Source organism: Oreochromis niloticus, linkage group LG6 (genome assembly GCF_001858045.2).
Source record: "Oreochromis niloticus isolate F11D_XX linkage group LG6, O_niloticus_UMD_NMBU, whole genome shotgun sequence".
NCBI classification, from domain to species: Eukaryota; Metazoa; Chordata; class Actinopteri; order Cichliformes; family Cichlidae; genus Oreochromis; species Oreochromis niloticus.
The window spans coordinates 17,785,526-17,802,569 of record NC_031971.2 but is presented as its reverse complement, the minus strand read 5'-3'; the positions used below and the strand labels follow the sequence as shown (position 1 = coordinate 17,802,569).

General features: G+C 42.1%; 1 protein-coding gene across 7 annotated transcripts in view; it reads right to left on the bottom strand.

Moving 5' to 3' along the window:
- Window positions 1–559: 559 nt before the first annotated feature.
- bnc2 (basonuclin zinc finger protein 2) overlaps window positions 560–17,044 on the bottom strand; it is a 166,050-nt gene continuing 149,565 nt past the window's right edge. For 6 of the 7 annotated variants that reach the window (XM_005456976.4, XM_025907643.1, XM_025907644.1 and 3 more), the window contains 2 exons: window positions 12,760–15,158; window positions 560–5,996 (listed from right to left, as the gene is read on the bottom strand). In XM_005456976.4, the coding sequence (XP_005457033.1) occupies window positions 5,186–5,996; window positions 12,760–15,158 (3,210 nt within the window). In that variant the 3' untranslated portion in view covers window positions 560–5,185. Of the gene's footprint in view, window positions 5,997–7,090; window positions 7,165–12,759; window positions 15,159–17,044 lie in introns of all 7 variants that reach the window. The other variant, XM_025907648.1, reaches the window with a different exon arrangement.

Here is a 17,044-nt window from a genome sequence, read left to right as displayed (position 1 = left end):
CATTTGTCCAGTTCTCCTGTCGGTTATCCAATGCTATGCCATTTAAATGTTTTGCCTTTGTCTGTTGTACACATTCACAGAAGTAAATATTCTTCTGTATGTTAAGTTTTAAGCTCCTCTATTATGTATTTCAGCCCATTAGTAATTCCATCAGCCGTTCTCTTTTAATTTAATTTCAGCATATGATCAGACAAAGCTACAGTGTGTCTTTTATTTTTCTCTTCAAGTGACCATCTTACTTAATTTGCTAACACCAGCAGTACCTTCTCCTCATGCCCGTACATATTTTAATAACTCTATTAATCTAATCGTCTAGTAATTGGTCAAGATAGCCTTTTCCCTAATGATTTTTATCATGGGGTAATTAATGAGTGTGGTAAAGCTGAAATCACAGTGTCTTGTTAAAATGGCTTGATTGACACATTGTTTCTGGGCTGCCATTTTTCACTTTGTAGCATGCTTCATTTGAGCTACTTTAGGTAAATAAGTGTTTAAAAATGATACTATTTTTAACAAGACTTTATGCGTCCTTCGCCTTTGAAAAAATGCAGTGACAAAATGCCAGTGAATGATAAATCTTTAATATAAAAATTGTACAAGAATTCTGATACAAATTACAAGAGGTATTTGGACAAAATATGAATAAAATTCCATTTACATCCCAAAACCCTTATGCATTTTATGCAAAAACCATAGACAGTTATGATACAGAAACAAATACAAGAAAGGCTTAAAAGAAAGAAAAAGAAGTCTCTTAAAAAGGATCTTTTTTTTTCCTTCTGTCTGTCTGCTAATGGGGAACACCTCTTTAGGTAACATACAGTATTCATGAGGCTTCCAAATCACCACTTTAACACCAAAGTGACACAAGCTCCTTTGCTCTGTTTGTTCTTTGCAGTGCGACCATGTAGCCATGCAATGCTGTTGAGTGCCAGTGCTGCAACACGGGCTTCTTAAGACACAGACACAAATGCATTAGATACACACACACACAAAAAAAAAACAAGTGAAAGTTAAAATCTAAGTTCACCAGCTCTTCAAGCTATTTATACTTTAAGACTGTAAAATATATTTGAAAATACAATGGACAACATTTTATGGATTTACAGCATAATTTTTTTTGTTCAGGATAACTGACATTTCACAGGTTCCAGTTCAAATTAACGAGGGCATCCTTTTTAGAACATAAGACATGAGACTGAAGCATCTATACAAACCCACGTGTGTGTAATTTTCATCTAACTGCATATTTCTAATGACATCCTGTTAAATATTTTTAACCTCACTTTGTTCCATAAGCTACATTAACTGAACAGGTTGCATGCATTGTCACTGCTCGTTCTCTCAGCTCGCACCTTCTACTCTATCACTCTGTGACGTGAACACAATGGACAGCGATTAACGGGTCAGGCATTTCCACCCTTTGCCATCCTTTTCCCCTCTCAGTGTGCTCGGTAGAATTGCAGAATAATTGATGACTGATGCTGCTCTTATCAAATATTTAAGATTCGCTCCAGCGGTCTGGGCCGATGAGCAATCTAAGTGATGTGTTCCTGCTGTCCCAAAGCATGGCCACTAGGTAGCACAGTGCACCCAGACCCATGTGGTTAAAGAATTAAGAAATTCAAAGACTGGATTTCTCAGAAGATGGAGAGCAGAGGAGAGCAGAGCGTACGGGAGAGGGGTGGATTGACTGCTCTCAAACAGGCAATGAAGAAGAACCTAGCGACGAGTCCTGGGGAGCTTTTTTCTTTTGTCTTCAACTTTTTACCCTGCTTTGTTAAGTGACTGCTGCAAGGTCCAGCCTCACCACTTTTTAAGCCCAGTTCCCTCCCCAGCATCCCTCCCTTATCTGTTCAGCTGGGGACAGCACAGTCATTTGCATTTTTTTTTTTTCCACCCTGTTTCATGACCCTTGAACCTCTGCTGACATAACCGCAACCATCCAAGACTCTGACAGAGCCTGAAGTAGTTAGTGGACGGTGTAGTAGGGGAACTTTTTCCTCTGATGTTCAGTTTTTTTTGTATGTGAGGCAGCTCTGCAGTTGATAATTAAGAAATGGACAATATAGAGCATAACATAAGGAAGATGTTAGTCTGAAGCTGAGGTTGGTGACAAGAGCACATTGTGATGTTTGATGATTCTACTGAATTCAAATCAATATGTCAGCTTGCTGACCTCTTAAATAGACTTCTTAAATAGACTAAAATATAATGTTTTCAGGAGATTCATATTGTCTGTGTCAGACTTTATTCTAACTTGCGTCAATAATGTGTCATTTCTGCTGTGAGAATATGTTTCTATGCCCCTTTTTTGTCTTTCACTAGAGGTTAACAAGTCACCAGGTCTTGTGCCGCTTTCATCTGTGTGTGTGTGTGTGTGTGTGTGTGTGTGTGTGTGTGTGTGTGTGTGTGTGTGTGTGTGTGGGGTTGTGTGTTAGAGAGACAGCTGTCAGCAGGGTTCCTGGAGTAGCACTTTTTTATTTCTGTCAGAGTGAGGGCCGCGGGGATCGAATGAGTGAATGAGGCAGCAAGCGCCTCAGTGAAACCCACTCCTGGGAGAAGGCAGGGGTTCCTGTACTCAATTTTCCCTTCACTTGGGATAAACAGGCAATTACCCATCCCTTTTTCCTATGCCATGGCCGTCCAGTGAACTTAAGCATACACTATTAGCGTGTGTCCCTGTAGGATCTGCGCTGTGGCGTGTAGAGGTGGTAAGTGAGTGGCGGGTTGAAGAAATGGGTAAGGCGGTTGTTAAATGCCTGCGCTCTGACAGACAAAGAGAAAAACAGAGTGAGAGAAAGGAATTGAATTACCGGCGACCTTGACTAAGAATAAGCGTGCAAAGAAAATGATCAGATGAATTGAATTCAACTTAAGCGAATGAGTCAAATTAAATTGTTCAAAGCACGCTCTTTCTTCTTTTTCTCCCGTCAGTGTCACAGTCTTGTCAGCAACCTTGGCGTCTGGCAGTGTAAGGTAGTGACAAGTGAGTTATTAGACAGAAGAAGCAGGAATGGCGGGACGCCTCCAGGTAACAGAGAAACAGCACATTTTTAATGATCGTTTCTGTCATCCTTTCCTCCCTAGTCAGCCTTCCACCTCCGCAACCTTTCCATCAGACTCAGCTCTCTCTGTCTCGTGCTTTTTTTTTATCTCTGAGAAGAGAGAACTAAAAACTGCATGTGTCATATGGGTGGAGTCTTTAAAAAAGACATGAAATATTTCAATAGAATAGGTCATGTCTGTATTGCAAAATGGCCTAAGTATGAAATAAGTGGAACTGAGCACTGTTATGGATAAAAGGTGTTGTGAATACTGTACAGCACACCGCATAACACTGCATATTTTCCCACTGTGTGTAGCACCAGTCAAGTAAGAGTAGATCTCCTTGTACAGTAACACATGGCATTGCTAATACACTGAGAAACAAGTCAAACTGAGGAACGATCTCTACTTTTTTTGTCTTTTTACAAAGAAAAATATAGCGGACAAAAAACATTTCTATGGAGATACATCACCCACTAATAAATACCCCTTCCCTTGGCTACTTTGCCCAATTACTGGAAATAGTTGTACCATAAGACACTCATGGACATGTTAAAAATCGGTGCAACCAACAGCCAAAAAACAAAACAAAACATGGCAACATTTTTATGCTCAGCAATGGAAACCAATGGCGCAATATCACAGCAAAATGTTTTAAGACTCAAGTGCATCATATTAATCAAACAGGGCATGATTTAAGTACAATGTCACACTGAAAGAGCTTCTTTTTTCTTTTTCTTTTTTAGCAAACACTTATCTTTTGGTCACAGTTGAAGGACTATTTTCATTTTTCCTCTCCTTTTTTTAAAATCTATGGGACTGTCGTATTCCATTAGGATGCTTTTTGTAAGAACAAACACCAGCTCTTGCACTGACTAACATGCTTTCTTCTACAGAAAGCATGCCTTAAACCCCACATTGCTTCTTTTAAGGAAAGAGAGACTTTATCAGTATTTACTCCCTTGTGTTTATGAAACAGCAGTTCATAATGATCAAACCTGGTTTTGTTTTGGAGTCACTTTTGTCACCTTCTGCATAAATGGTTCAGCAATGAGGGCAGATCTCAGGTTTTGTTCAGGGAGGGGAGATGTTTTCTGTCATCAAACTGGGTTTGACATTGAAACGCGTGCAAAAAGAAACTGGCACAAGTTGAATGTTGAAGGTACTGTCACTTCCATTGGCACCGTAGCCATCGATGACCCCAAACAACACCTAAAACTCAGCATTGCAAAAAATCCTCATTATATTAATATTACACATCCCCTTGTATAGATGCAAAGTGCAAAAACTGAATTGGTATACTAAAGCTCATAAACATAACAGACAAAGAAAAAAAAAAAATCAATAGAAATACAGAGAATGATATCAGTGTAGGAGCCTAAAAAAGCATGCCGGCAACCTCTGAATATCTAACAAGTAGATAAAACAAGTCACGTGATATTCTTTTTTTTCCTTAGGACTCAGTTTAAAATGTGTCTTTGAAGCTAACATAAATGAGTCAAGCTAGTAAGATGCTACCGCTTTCTTGCCTATAGCTGGAAGTATTTTACTGGACTGTAACATAAAATCCCAAAAAGGGAGAAAAAAAAAAAGAAGCAAACAACCATCAACACAACTCTTTTACACCAAAAGCCTTTTGGGACATTATTTACAAATGAAGCTATCATGCTTTTGTAAGGGGTTCATTTAAAAGCTATCATTACACAAATACAACGAGAACATTTTAATTTTTATTATTTTTTTTTTCAATACTATCATATCTGAAGGCAAAGTCACAAATAAGAGTTTGAATGGATCTTTTGGAGATGGAAATAAACACAAAGTGGGAGAAGTTAGAAAGGAAAGGATGGAGGGGGCTTATGAAAACACAACTCTCCATGCTCTAGAGTGTTATCCTGTTCTTCCAAAGAAGGAAAAGTCAAAGGACACAATAATAAACTGTATTTAGAGTCAATTAATTTTATACATGGAGATAGAAATGTCTCGCAATGACTTTCAAAGGACGGTCATACAGGCATTTAGCTTGTATTTGATGGTCTTGGGCTGGGGTTAAAAGCTAATTTGAGGAGGAAAAAGGATGAGGAATGAAGGGAGTAGCGGGCATTCTGACAGGAGGGCAGAGTAACAAGTCATTTCTTTAGTCTATTATTGTAGAGAAGGGCATGTTTTTATGGAGGTTCGGGTTCTGAGAGTGTCGGTTGCGGCTGCGTACAGAGCTGAACACCATGTTGCAACCGGGGATTTTGCACTTGTGCATTTCGCGTAGGTGCACAGTCTTGTAGTGCACACGCAGGGTTCCTTTGTTGCTGTACATTTTGTGGCAGATGTTACAGAGGATCCCACTGCTGCTGCCATTACTGCCTCCAGAGGACGAAAGGAGGAATGGTGAGGAGGAAGGGTCCAACCCCTCACTTTGTCCATCTTTTAGTTCTCTCGTCTCATCCCGATATCCCCCATCAGCCCGCCCCTCGGCACGCTGGGAGAAGTCCTCTCCCTCGCTGTTGCCCTCATCCTCTTCTCCCTCTTCCTCCAGGTCATCCAATAGGATGCCTTCATCGCTGCCCTCATCTGACTCGTGTGAGGAGTGGACGCTGCTGCTTGATTGAACGCTGGATGTGGTACTCAGGTCCAAAACCATGTAGTCGTCTGGCTGGCCCCGAGAGAAGCCGTTGGTGTGGTGGTTTCGAAAGTCTTGGTTGAGAGGATAGTGAGGATGATCATTGCTCATGGGGGAATGGGTAATGTGGTTCAGCCCGGCAGGCCCGAGACTGGCACCTCCGAGGCCCATGCCGGCCATGGGGTCCAAGCCCATGTAGTGTCCAGCGTAGATCTTGGCCAGTAACTCAGCTCGCAGGTCCTTGGGCAGTGGCGTGAGTTGGGGGTCCAGGACAATGTCGTCCAGCTCTTTGGTCAGCAGTTTGCGGTGCAGGTTGATGTTGGAGCTGTGCCTAATGTGCAGGGGGACAATTAGAGATATAACTCAGAATGCTGCCAGTGTATCAATAATGTAGATTACATCTCAAATAGAAATAGGAACACAGTTGAAATACACGCATTTGTATTTACAGTCATATATTTTAGATACAAGTTATTTTACTTCTGTGAAATGGTGCCAAGCTTAGAAGATTCAATATCTTTGGAAGCGCTCTGTGTGTAATTATTGTTTCTGTCAGGAAAGGTACAAAAAAAGGCCCGCACACAGACAGAAATCCATCCGATAGCTCTCCGCTGAAAAAGTGTACTAACATAGCAATGAGAGAGAGCATCCTGCTAGTGTTTACCACTGTCAGCATGTCTGCACTGCACAGCCCTCAAATCCAATAGAGTCTGACTCAATTAAATACTCCACCATATTGAATGGGAGTTTATCAATTGATTCGAGCTGTGGTAATGTGATAATCGAGGGGAACTGGATAGCATATTAGCACTAGGCCCTGACAGGATTATCGCATTCGTTCCCTATTGGAGGTGGCTTAATCGAGCACCTCAATGAACATGTCTTTATGTAGCCCTGGATTTAATTAAGATGGGCATTTTTCCCAAACACAAGGTGCTACAGCTCATGAAAGAAACCAAGTAACAAGTGCCATGCTTAAGCCAGGATACAATTAGTGGGGATTTCAGTTAGCACACAAGGCCATGCTAGAGGATGCAAAGTGAAATGGGCTTGAAAATCAAATATTTTCCCTTTATTCTATTTATTCCCTTTAAGCTCCTATTTCACAGTTGCAAAGTGACACTATGAAAAAGGGGACCCACAGTACACACGTGACAATAAAACTGTGTAACACAGAAAAGAAATTTAAGGAACCAATGACCTGTGCCATAATATAGCATACACACGGTCTGCTCTTCTCACATCAGGCCAGCAATAAAATAAAATAAAAATATGCAATCACTCAGTGCCTTTAATGTGAAGGGTTTCCATGCAGGGAGGGCACATGTGTGTAAAACAACACAAAAATTGAAAAGAAAAGGAAAAAAAAAGGTCGTCCTTAGCAGGACGGGCAAAAATGGAGTCACAATGGATAGTAGAGCTTACCAGCAGTGGCAGGGTTGATGCAGTCAAAAAGGGTCCCTTTCCTTTAATTATTTACTTCCCTATCCGACATTGTCCTGCAAGAGGTAAAAATACATTCATTTGAGGGACCCTTTTCTGTGAACCAAGCAACCAGGAGCCCGTCCACTCGAGCATCGTCAGCATTGTGGAGAGGGTGGCAAATCGATTGGCTGTGGCTCTCACTGTGTGTGTGTGACCGTGTGTGTCTTTGCACGTTCCTATCTCTGTTTGTGCGTGTGGAAAAACAGAAAATATATTCTGTTTTCCACGTGCTGCAATCGAAAAGATTTTATAAATCCCTTTTTCTTTTTTTTATCTTTTGAATCTGCAGTTGTACCCATATGGTTTAACTGATGGCTAAAATACGGCCGTCGTGATTCAGTGTCTGTGGCGCTCTATACCCATGTCTAAAACGCGTGTGTGGATGTTTGTCTGTGAGAGACCACAGTGTTTCTGCGTACAGCAAAAAAATAAATAAAAAATGCTGTAATCAGTGATCAGTGTAATCAGGAAAAAGGCCACAGTTTGTGCAAGGGTGCCAACCAACACTGAGATGTGAAGAGGGGCCACACAGATTTGCTCTGTTAAGCCTGAGGTTAAGAATGCTGTTGATGATGCTCAGGTAGGCAGGTCCTTTGCAACATGTCTCCCTCTGTATTACAACACCTTCTCACTGCTAATAAGCTCTAAATTAACCATGGCTATCTAGTCATACATGCAGTAAGTAAACTGCAGAATTAGCTACACCAAATCTCTTTAAGGCTATAGCAGTTAAATGAAAAATATTGACAATTACCACTAGAATCTTTTTATCCATTTTACTGAAATCCTCAAATAAATTAAACTGTTACTTTGGATCATTTGTAACCATTTACAAAATATTGAATTACAAGAATTGTAGAGGAGAAAAAGACCAAGTTCATCTTCATTATTATTTAACCCTTTTGTTTGCAGTGCCTCCTTGCCCTAAATGCTCAGCATAAGTCAGCTGAATCCACACACAGTGGACATAATGCCCTCATCCCTTCATTTATCAGATTTAGACTTTCTGCCCCATTTCCCACTCCCCTCCGTCCCTCCACCTCCATCACTCCTCTTCACTGTGCTCTATTTTTCCTCCCCCAAAACCAACTCCTGAGTTCCCTCCTTCCTCCATCTCCACCTCCCTGTTGGCCAGTAATGTGGCTTGCAAACCAATTTGACAGTCTCATCTTCGCCCAAAAGACGGGGGAGGCCTCCAGAGAGCCCATTTTTGACTGTGCAGAGGAGGCAGAGTGAGAGTGTGCCTGTCCCAATCGGCGTTAATCATCTTTAGGTTCATCTGATGGCCCTTGCCCTTGCTTTTGTGTCAGCGCTTATGTGTGTATATACACGTGTGTATGTTTGTCTAAATGACTCATAATGTGTAAATGAGATAGAAGGCTGAGTGGTATTAAACTGGCACCAGTGGTTCTTTGTCTTTCCTGTCATTTGGGGTGCATTATGAGGTTTTGGGTGTAAGTGGGAGGACAAGAGTTTTAGTAACATTTATCACTCTCTGTCACTGTTATATCTCCTTCACACCGCTCCAGCCTCTCGAACGGCGCAAGCTGCACACAATGATTTTGAGTACTCCTGAAGAAATGAGTGAGTGGAAATTAAATATGCATTTGATACCACATAAAAACAACAATTTATTGTACATGTTCAGGTTTCAGCTTGAAATCGCTTGCAGTTTTAGAACTCGAGTTCTGATGATGACAGTCAGCTTGCATGGGCGTCTCTGTGTTATTCATCTAAGAATAAAATAATTTCCCTTTATTCTCCTCAAAATGAATCACAATTAAGCTGTCAGTATAAACCAAGGGGATGTAATGCTTGAAGCTTTTTATTCAGCAGATAGTTTAATGTAAGTGGCTTTTGCTAACATATTCTCTCTATTAGCAGCATGCCCTTTGTTTATAAGGAGACAAACAGAGAGCTGATTGTGGAGCAGAGGAGCCAGGCCCACATGCTGTGAGGGGACCAAGGGAAAAGGAGGGAGACAGAGAGAGGAAGAAGAGGGGAGGAAAGAAACTCTCCAACATAATTAACCTTCACTCTCTCCATTTGCAGTGGCCCATGCAGGGACCATGTGCTGCGCATGGTTGCACCATGGGAATGCGAACGAGGGAGATCACCTGCTTGCCGCAGCGACAAAGAAGGAGCAGGTTAAAATGTTTCAGGTGAAGGTTTAAAATAAAACTAGTGTGGGCTGATTTTTATTTAAATAAAAAAAAGAAAAAAGAAAGGTACGGCAATCTTGTCACCAGTTAAAAATGATGATTAAAAAGGCTAATAATGGTGATGATTACTGCTACCTGCCTTTCCAGCAGTTAATTATGCAGCTTCTTCAACACTTGTGCCGACGCTGCTCACTCCCCACAATAAATATGCAATCATTTACCCCCGTGCAGCAGGCAGCCAGGAGGCTGAGGGAAAACACCCCGCTTTAAAATCACTCTCGCGCACGCATACGCACACACGCGTTGTATGTTGCTCTGTTTAACACTCAAAAACACACACATTACATGCTTGCTCAAGGGCACTTTAAATGATCCTGTTCAATATGTATGTACAGCATCCACGAGCAGGGATGTTTTCATGTGGATTTGTATGTCTCGCTGTTTATTCCACAGTGCCTGGAACCCAGGTTAACACCAGTGATACGTTTTTATGTGGTGGTGCATTCGCATTGAATCCTACTCTGAGTGTCATCGACCCTGCAGATCAAATGACCTCACCTCTGTGTTCTTCTTTACTTTGATGCACAAGCTTTTGATACTGGTGTCTGATGCTGCGTTTACGCGCGTTTGGCTTTTCACTCGGTGAGCGGACTTATCAGAGATGCAGAGGACTTTCCTGTTGCTGTATCATGTCGTAATCTCTGCTGTAAAGCAATAAATAAATAACCACTGCTTTACGTTCCTCTTTTTCGCAGTGGGTTAAGTATTGTTTTAGCAAGTCTAAAGTGAGCCACCCGAAAGAGCTGCTTATTCATTGTTATTGCCGATTGTGTCTGCAAAAAAAATACAAAATCTAATTAGGAGAAAGAATGTAGTTTGACTTATTAAATTTACTAGTAATAAATGTTTGAGATATTATTTTGAGCAAATACATTTGTACGTGCAGTTTCTTAATCTTATCAGAGCAAATGCTCTGATGAAAACAGCTAAATTATATTCCCGTTTTATTGCTACCATTACACTCAAACATACATTATGTCATTAAAGGATTACCCAGGGACAGATCTGATGAGAGCACGGCTTGTGTATTGACTCATCTCAAAGCTCAAGGATTTCTCGAGCTATGCGGTGCTCTTCTGTTTGTTGTTTTATTCCCTGTTTGAACCTGCGGCAAAGTAATTTGCCCCACATGCTATCAGGAAAAATGTGGAAATAATAGTGTATTACACATCTACAGCTGTGCTGTGCAGCCTTGGCTTAGATGCACTATTTTTACTTGGTCCTTGCTGCAAATGATCTCTGTCGTATATATGTATGTGTTTGAATGACATTTACTGTATATGTTGGTGTCAAACTGTTTCACACACACGCACACATCCATTCTGACACAGGAAGAGGGAAGAGTTCACATGTAGATGCTATCTTTTCTTTGTGAAGTCATCTTTGAGCTTGTTATAGCACCAAATTCAACCCAGGCTTTTGTATCAAACTGTGTATTTGTGAAAAGACACCTTCCCCACACAAGCGTTCCTCCTGTTTTTTTCATTATTCTCCTCACTGTTGTCACCTCATTTACTTCACAGAAGTCTGTCATCTGCTGTCAAAACTATTATGTGGTTATGTCAACAGATTCCAGTATGAAGGGATTCAATTACATAATTGACCAAAAAACAACGAAACAAAAAAAAAAAAATCTGGGCAATATCTGCAGATTATCAGTGGCACGGTTTCTTTTTTGCTTACTTCTATGACATCTGTTTAAAATCAGAGCATTTTCTTGTGTTAGATTCCCCCAATAAAAGGTCTGTGAAGTTTTATTTCAGCGTTTTGAAAGTTCAGATAAATTACTCGGTTGTTTTTGTCACACACTTTGCATCATTAAGTGGTTAAATACTTAGATATAATATGTATCTGAGCAAATGCTTTTCTTTTTATCTATTTGTATATTCCCTTATGTGTGCAAGAGAGAGTGAACGTGTGAAAGTGCAAATGCAGCACAGCAGAACGGTCCTGCCTTGGGCAGGAGAAGGGAGCTAACGCACTCGCTGGTGGCAGTGCACCACACCGAGGCAACGCATGCTACGATAACATGTTCTGTCATCTCGCTGCTGTCTGCACAGCTGCATCAGGTGAGCAGCAGGTTTGCACCTTTGCGGACGCCAACTTGCCTCTTGTTCTGCTGCTTCTGTTCTCCTCTCACACCTATTCTAATAGAGTCCCAGGATCTCCTGCCTTATTTACATGCTGCTAATTAACAAAAAGCGGTCGGAACAGATGCCACAGAAACAGCTTAGGGTAGAAAAGGAGGGGAGAGTTTGGTGGAGTGACAGAGCGAGCGATGAAGGGATTGTGTGAGAGAGACAAAACTGTGAGGAAAAATATAAAAGTCCCTCTGGAAAGAATGAATTTAACAATTGCAGTCAGCTTCACTTGTTGCGCATATTGGATGATAAAGTTTTTCATCACTATCTCCACTGCAGAATAGAACGAGTAACCCTGGTATATATAACAGATAGGTTTTTATCAAAGGTACAGTATATGAAAGCATGCAACTGGTTAAGACTGGTTTTTTTTAGAGTGGGATTTATATTTTAAGGGTCATTTTATACTTTATTTTGAATGAGTGCATACCTTGCCCAAGTGAATATAGTTGATTAGTTCACTGGCCAATTTTCAGTCACCAGAAATATGAATTCATCGACCGCTGATATTTATGTATAATGAAAATGATTTCAACATGTACATAAAAGCCACTCGTTAAATTTAAAATTCAAAAGTTGTTGCAAAAAATATTTATATGTCTTTTCCTGGGAGCCATTGCTTAACCAGGACACTAATGACGTTATGTACCTCCACCTGTCAGTGTTTCTACTGCATACATGCACAGTTCATGCGTGCCACTGATATGTGCTAACAAGCCCAGGTGAGTAAGGCTAGCCTCACCTTCTAATGCGCTAATAAATGCAGTGGTTTGACAAACCGCTGTCTGTTAATGTATGCGCCTTCATCTCCCGGTGACAAGGTGAGGTAGTGAGGGCAGGTAAACAACACACTGAAGCTGGAAGCTTGATAGGTAGTGTGTGTTTAAATGTCTGTGTATGTGTTCCTGCTCTTCTAAACTTTGACTTGACACTGAGCAGATGTTCCCGAATCCATTTTAGTTTCAACTTAGCGAACAGATGTTAAGTGGAGGCCAACGAGGATAATGTCATATAGTACTGAAATACTGCATTTCACTCTTATGTTAACATGAAATGAAAATAAATATCTCTCACAACAACTGAACTACATTTTAAAGCAATGTCTTTTTAATTAATACGGTTTGATCCTTATAAAACAAAACCTTAGACCTACTGTAGGTAATTATTAGATGATAAGAATCCAACCTACCTGTGATTGCCAATGTCAAAAAAATATATAGTAACTTTTCAAAGTTGTGCCACTAACCTGTCTCTGCTCCGCCGGGAAGGGAAAGCAGCATTGCAGCCAGCCACAGTGCACACATGCATCTCTTTGAGGTGCACATTCTTGTAGTGCAGTTTCATGCTATAGGAGCTCTTGAAGCTCTTCTTACAGACATAGCAGATCTTGGGGTCAGGACTTGAACATGGATCTCCCTCTGGTGATCGAGAAGAAAGGAATTTGGGTGGGCTGGAACCATAGCCCATCGAAGTGATGAAGCTCTCGTGAAGCGCAGCCATGCTTGCAGCAGTGGCAGCAGCCGCTGCCATGCCCCCATTATAGAAGCCATACTGGCCCATGCAGAACATGTCATAAGTTGGATCGTTGAGTTCTTCTTTGATCTTGATGGGAGGGTGATGAGGGGAGGGTGAGGAGTTGCCCTTTCCTTCCATTTCCTTTCTCAAATGAGCTTCCTCACTACCCTCATCATCTTGTTCCTTTTCCAGTCCCCTTCCACCCCTGCTGTGCTTTTGCTGATCCTCCACATCCATCAGCTCATCACGGTAAAACATCTTTGAATCCGAGTTTTCAGACTCATTCTCAAAGTCTCTCTCGTGGTCCTGATCCTCAGAGGTAAAGCTGTCCATGCAGCGTAGATCAGCAGCTCCACCTCTGCTGTCACTACCATTTCCTTCGTGGCATTCATCTTCGCTTTGTCTCATCATTCCTCTCAGAGCTAAACCAGGGCTCATCTCATCCTGGGAAGGGGATTGCTGCCCGCTTCCACCACTGTGGTTCCCATTTCCACTAGCGCTGTTGTTGTTGCTATTACAGTTTCCGTTAATTTTGACATTGTTGTGAAGAAGAGATGACTGGTGATGGTGGTGATTATGGTGCATGTTATCGTCGTCATCATCATCTTTGTCCTCATATTCATCAGCCACATCGATGACTTCTTTCTCAATCTTTACTGGCATGCTTGATTTACGAGGCTTCTTTTTGGGCGTGGGGTCACTGCTGCCATTGGTGAGGTCGTGATTGGCACTAGGTGTTGGTAAACGGTGGGACATGGGTCCTGCATCTGACACATGAACATTATTATGAGAGGCCACAGCTGCAGCAGCCAGGATCTGCTGTTGCTGGTCCATCAGAGTAGTGCTGTTGGTAGTGGTGGGCATGATGGGGCTGGTGGGCAGTGACACTGGAGGACTAACAAGGTCTGCAGGGGACAGTAGTGTTCGGTAGAATGGGGGCACTGGTTGAACTGGCTGCACTGATTTCAGGGAGGGGAACACCAGTGGACTTTGCAGAGGCGACTGAAGCATAGGGTCTACTGGTGGAGTAGTGAAGCCCAGCGGTGGCCTTCCGGGGCTAGTGAGTGTGAAACCACCGTTCTTGGTGCTCGAGATGACAGGTGTGCCAGTGGTAGAATTGGCACGGATGAGGTCCTTGTCGCGGTTATTGCGCAGCATGGGCATGTGCAACCGCGGATTGGGATTTGCACTGTGACGATTGCGACTGCGTAGTGAGCTGAACACCATATTGCAGCCCTCGATGGTGCAACGATGTTTAATCTTCAAGTGTACAGCATTATAATGTATCTTAAGTGTGCCTTTATCATAAAAGGTTTTTCCACAAGAGTTGCAGACAACGCGACCCTTGCGTGAGGTGGCTCCCATGCGGCGCATGCGATGCATCTTGGAGGAAAAGGAAGGATGGGTGATTGTTTTTGACTGCTCGTCCTTTATGAAATGGTGGTGGACCGGGTGGTCACTCAAGCTGTTAGGTTGCTGAGGTTGATTTTGGGACTGCTGTTGGCCCTGTGGCTGTTGCTGCTGAAGCTGTGTCTGCTGTTGCTGCTGTTGAGCCTGCTGGGTGGAAGGGGTTGGTGAGATGGGAGATGCCCGGTTGTTGGGCTCTGTCTTGGGTTCGGCGTTGTTGTTAATGGCTCCCAGCGCTCCACGACTAGGACTTGGACCTGTGCGGAATGGTGATAGGGACACTTCTGACTCGCTGGTTTCCACTTGTTCTCCTTGGTTTGGCAGGCTGGGCTCCCGGAGCCGCAGAGCAGATTGCTCCATTGGGAGGCCATTGGGGGGCAAGCCAAGCATGGGGGCAGAGACTGGGTTGATGTACTGGAAGGGCAAGAGGAAGGCTAAGCTGTTGGGGATATTTTCAAAATGGTGGATGCTGGATGGGCTACTATTTTCCAGATGTGTAAGGAGCCCCGGGCTACGGGTCCTGTTGTTACTTTCAATGAATGTCCTTATCCCGGAGTCTGTCTTGGAAGAAGGAACTGTAACTGCCTGACCTTCCTTCTCCTGAATGGCCATCAGCTCCACAATGGACTTGGTCTCACCAAAGCGCAGGAACTGCTGGAGGGTGATGATCTCTTCTTCTCTGGACATGATGGTCCAGCGGTCCAGCACCTTGCCTGCAGCATCCTAGATGCCCCAGAAGAGACAAGAGAGAAGACAAAAATACTTTATTGATCGTGAATAATCAGTGTGGTCAAAGGAGAAGACAGAGCAAGGGTTAGTTTGTGAGAGCGAGCATTTCTGCTCATGAAATTCAGAGGCCCCTGGAGCGACAAGTAACTAACAGAGCTTTGTTGAAAATCTCCCTCCTCCACTGTCCCTCTTTTCCATCTATTCTTCACATATTCATTTTTAAGAAGAAATCTTTCCTGAAAATCTGCCCATTAATCACACCATGATGAGAGTAACAAGTTCAATAACGTTTTAAGCAAACAAATCAAAAGCACTGAGGTGGGGCTTTTTAGCAAGTCTCTGTGACTCAAAGCATTGGAGGCATATTAATCTGAGAGAAAGAACTGAACTCTTGCAGGGACTCCCTCTGTACACAAACTACACCTAGGGATATTTACAAAACTGTGGGAGCCAGAGAAAAAAAAGAAAAGAAGAAATAGAAGAATAATTAATGCAACTCACTACCATGCTGTAGTTCACATGCAATTTTCTTAGTGCTTTCTCTATCTCCGAGGCAATGCTTGAGGGAAGACACTATGCATTTAAGGAATGGGTTTGGATGCTCAAATAAAAGAGATAAAAACTCATGTTTGTTCAAGGTGCTTGATGATGATGCCTTGATAGCAGCATTGATATCGTGTTCCTATCATTGGGCAGTGTAGTTATTTATCATGTGTTTATGTCGTTTTAAACGTTGCGCAACCTGCGGAACTATAAATGGAAATCTGATCAATATTTCAATGAGATTGGAGGAATACACAGCCTCTTTTACTTAAAATGCTGAAGGTGAAATCCTGTGTATTAAATATCCATGTTGTTGTCAGTCTTTAACCAATTATGCATTTGACAATATCTCCCAATGAAAATGGCAAAAGTGTAAAATAACAAATTTTAACAATAGATAATTTATTACATCCCATGTCATTTCCAGCTCTTGTGTTTTTAGAGGTCTGGGAATGATGAGAAACATGTTTCCATCCTAGGATACCAGAACCGCTCCAGTGGGAAAAGGGCTTTACTCCAACAAGAGCACTTTGCTTGGCTAGTGTCTTTTTGGAGTGCTATTAATGGCCGAACATTAATAAGAAACTCAGACTCGTTGGAAGTGTGCACACTGTCACATGTCAAAAGACGGTGAAGGACTTTGGAAGAAGAATCTTGTCAAATCTTGAAAATGAAAGTACGACCCTGTACTTTTGTCCTCTTCTGTGAACCGTCATGTCTTTCTGGTTTGAAGCACTAATGACAGCGTTCGTCACTAATGCCTCCTCTGCTGTTGTTCTAAAATGTGATATTTGTGTGAACAAGATGGAAATAGTCAGGTTGAAAGAAAGAGAAAGTGTAAATACTGCAGTTCACACACTGGTTCCTGAGGGACCAGGCGCAAGTGACATCAAGGGAGCAACACAAGTGATGACAATTAGTCACACTGAAATGGTAACATTTCTTTAGAGCTCCTAGCTGCTGGCATCTATAAAAGATAAATGGCAACTCTAGTGAGTAAAAAGCTGTAAAAACCAACATCACAAAGCACAAAGGGCCTGTAAGGAGAAAACAGAAGATAAATGTTTAAAGAGAGACAGCAAAAGAGAGAGAGAGAGAGAGAGAGAGCACGGGAGAGACACAGAGGAAGAAGAGCAGAAGCGCAGAGAAAATAAAAGTGTGAGTGGTTTCATATCATGCCCTTAGATATACTGTAGAAATAGATTCTTCTGAGACGAAACATCAATAGTCACTGGGGTATTTGTTGTTAAATATACATTAAAAAACACTTTACACTTTCATTCTGTGTGCGCTCTGGAGTTTTAGCCTGGAGGTATGACTTTAAATTCTAGCCTGGA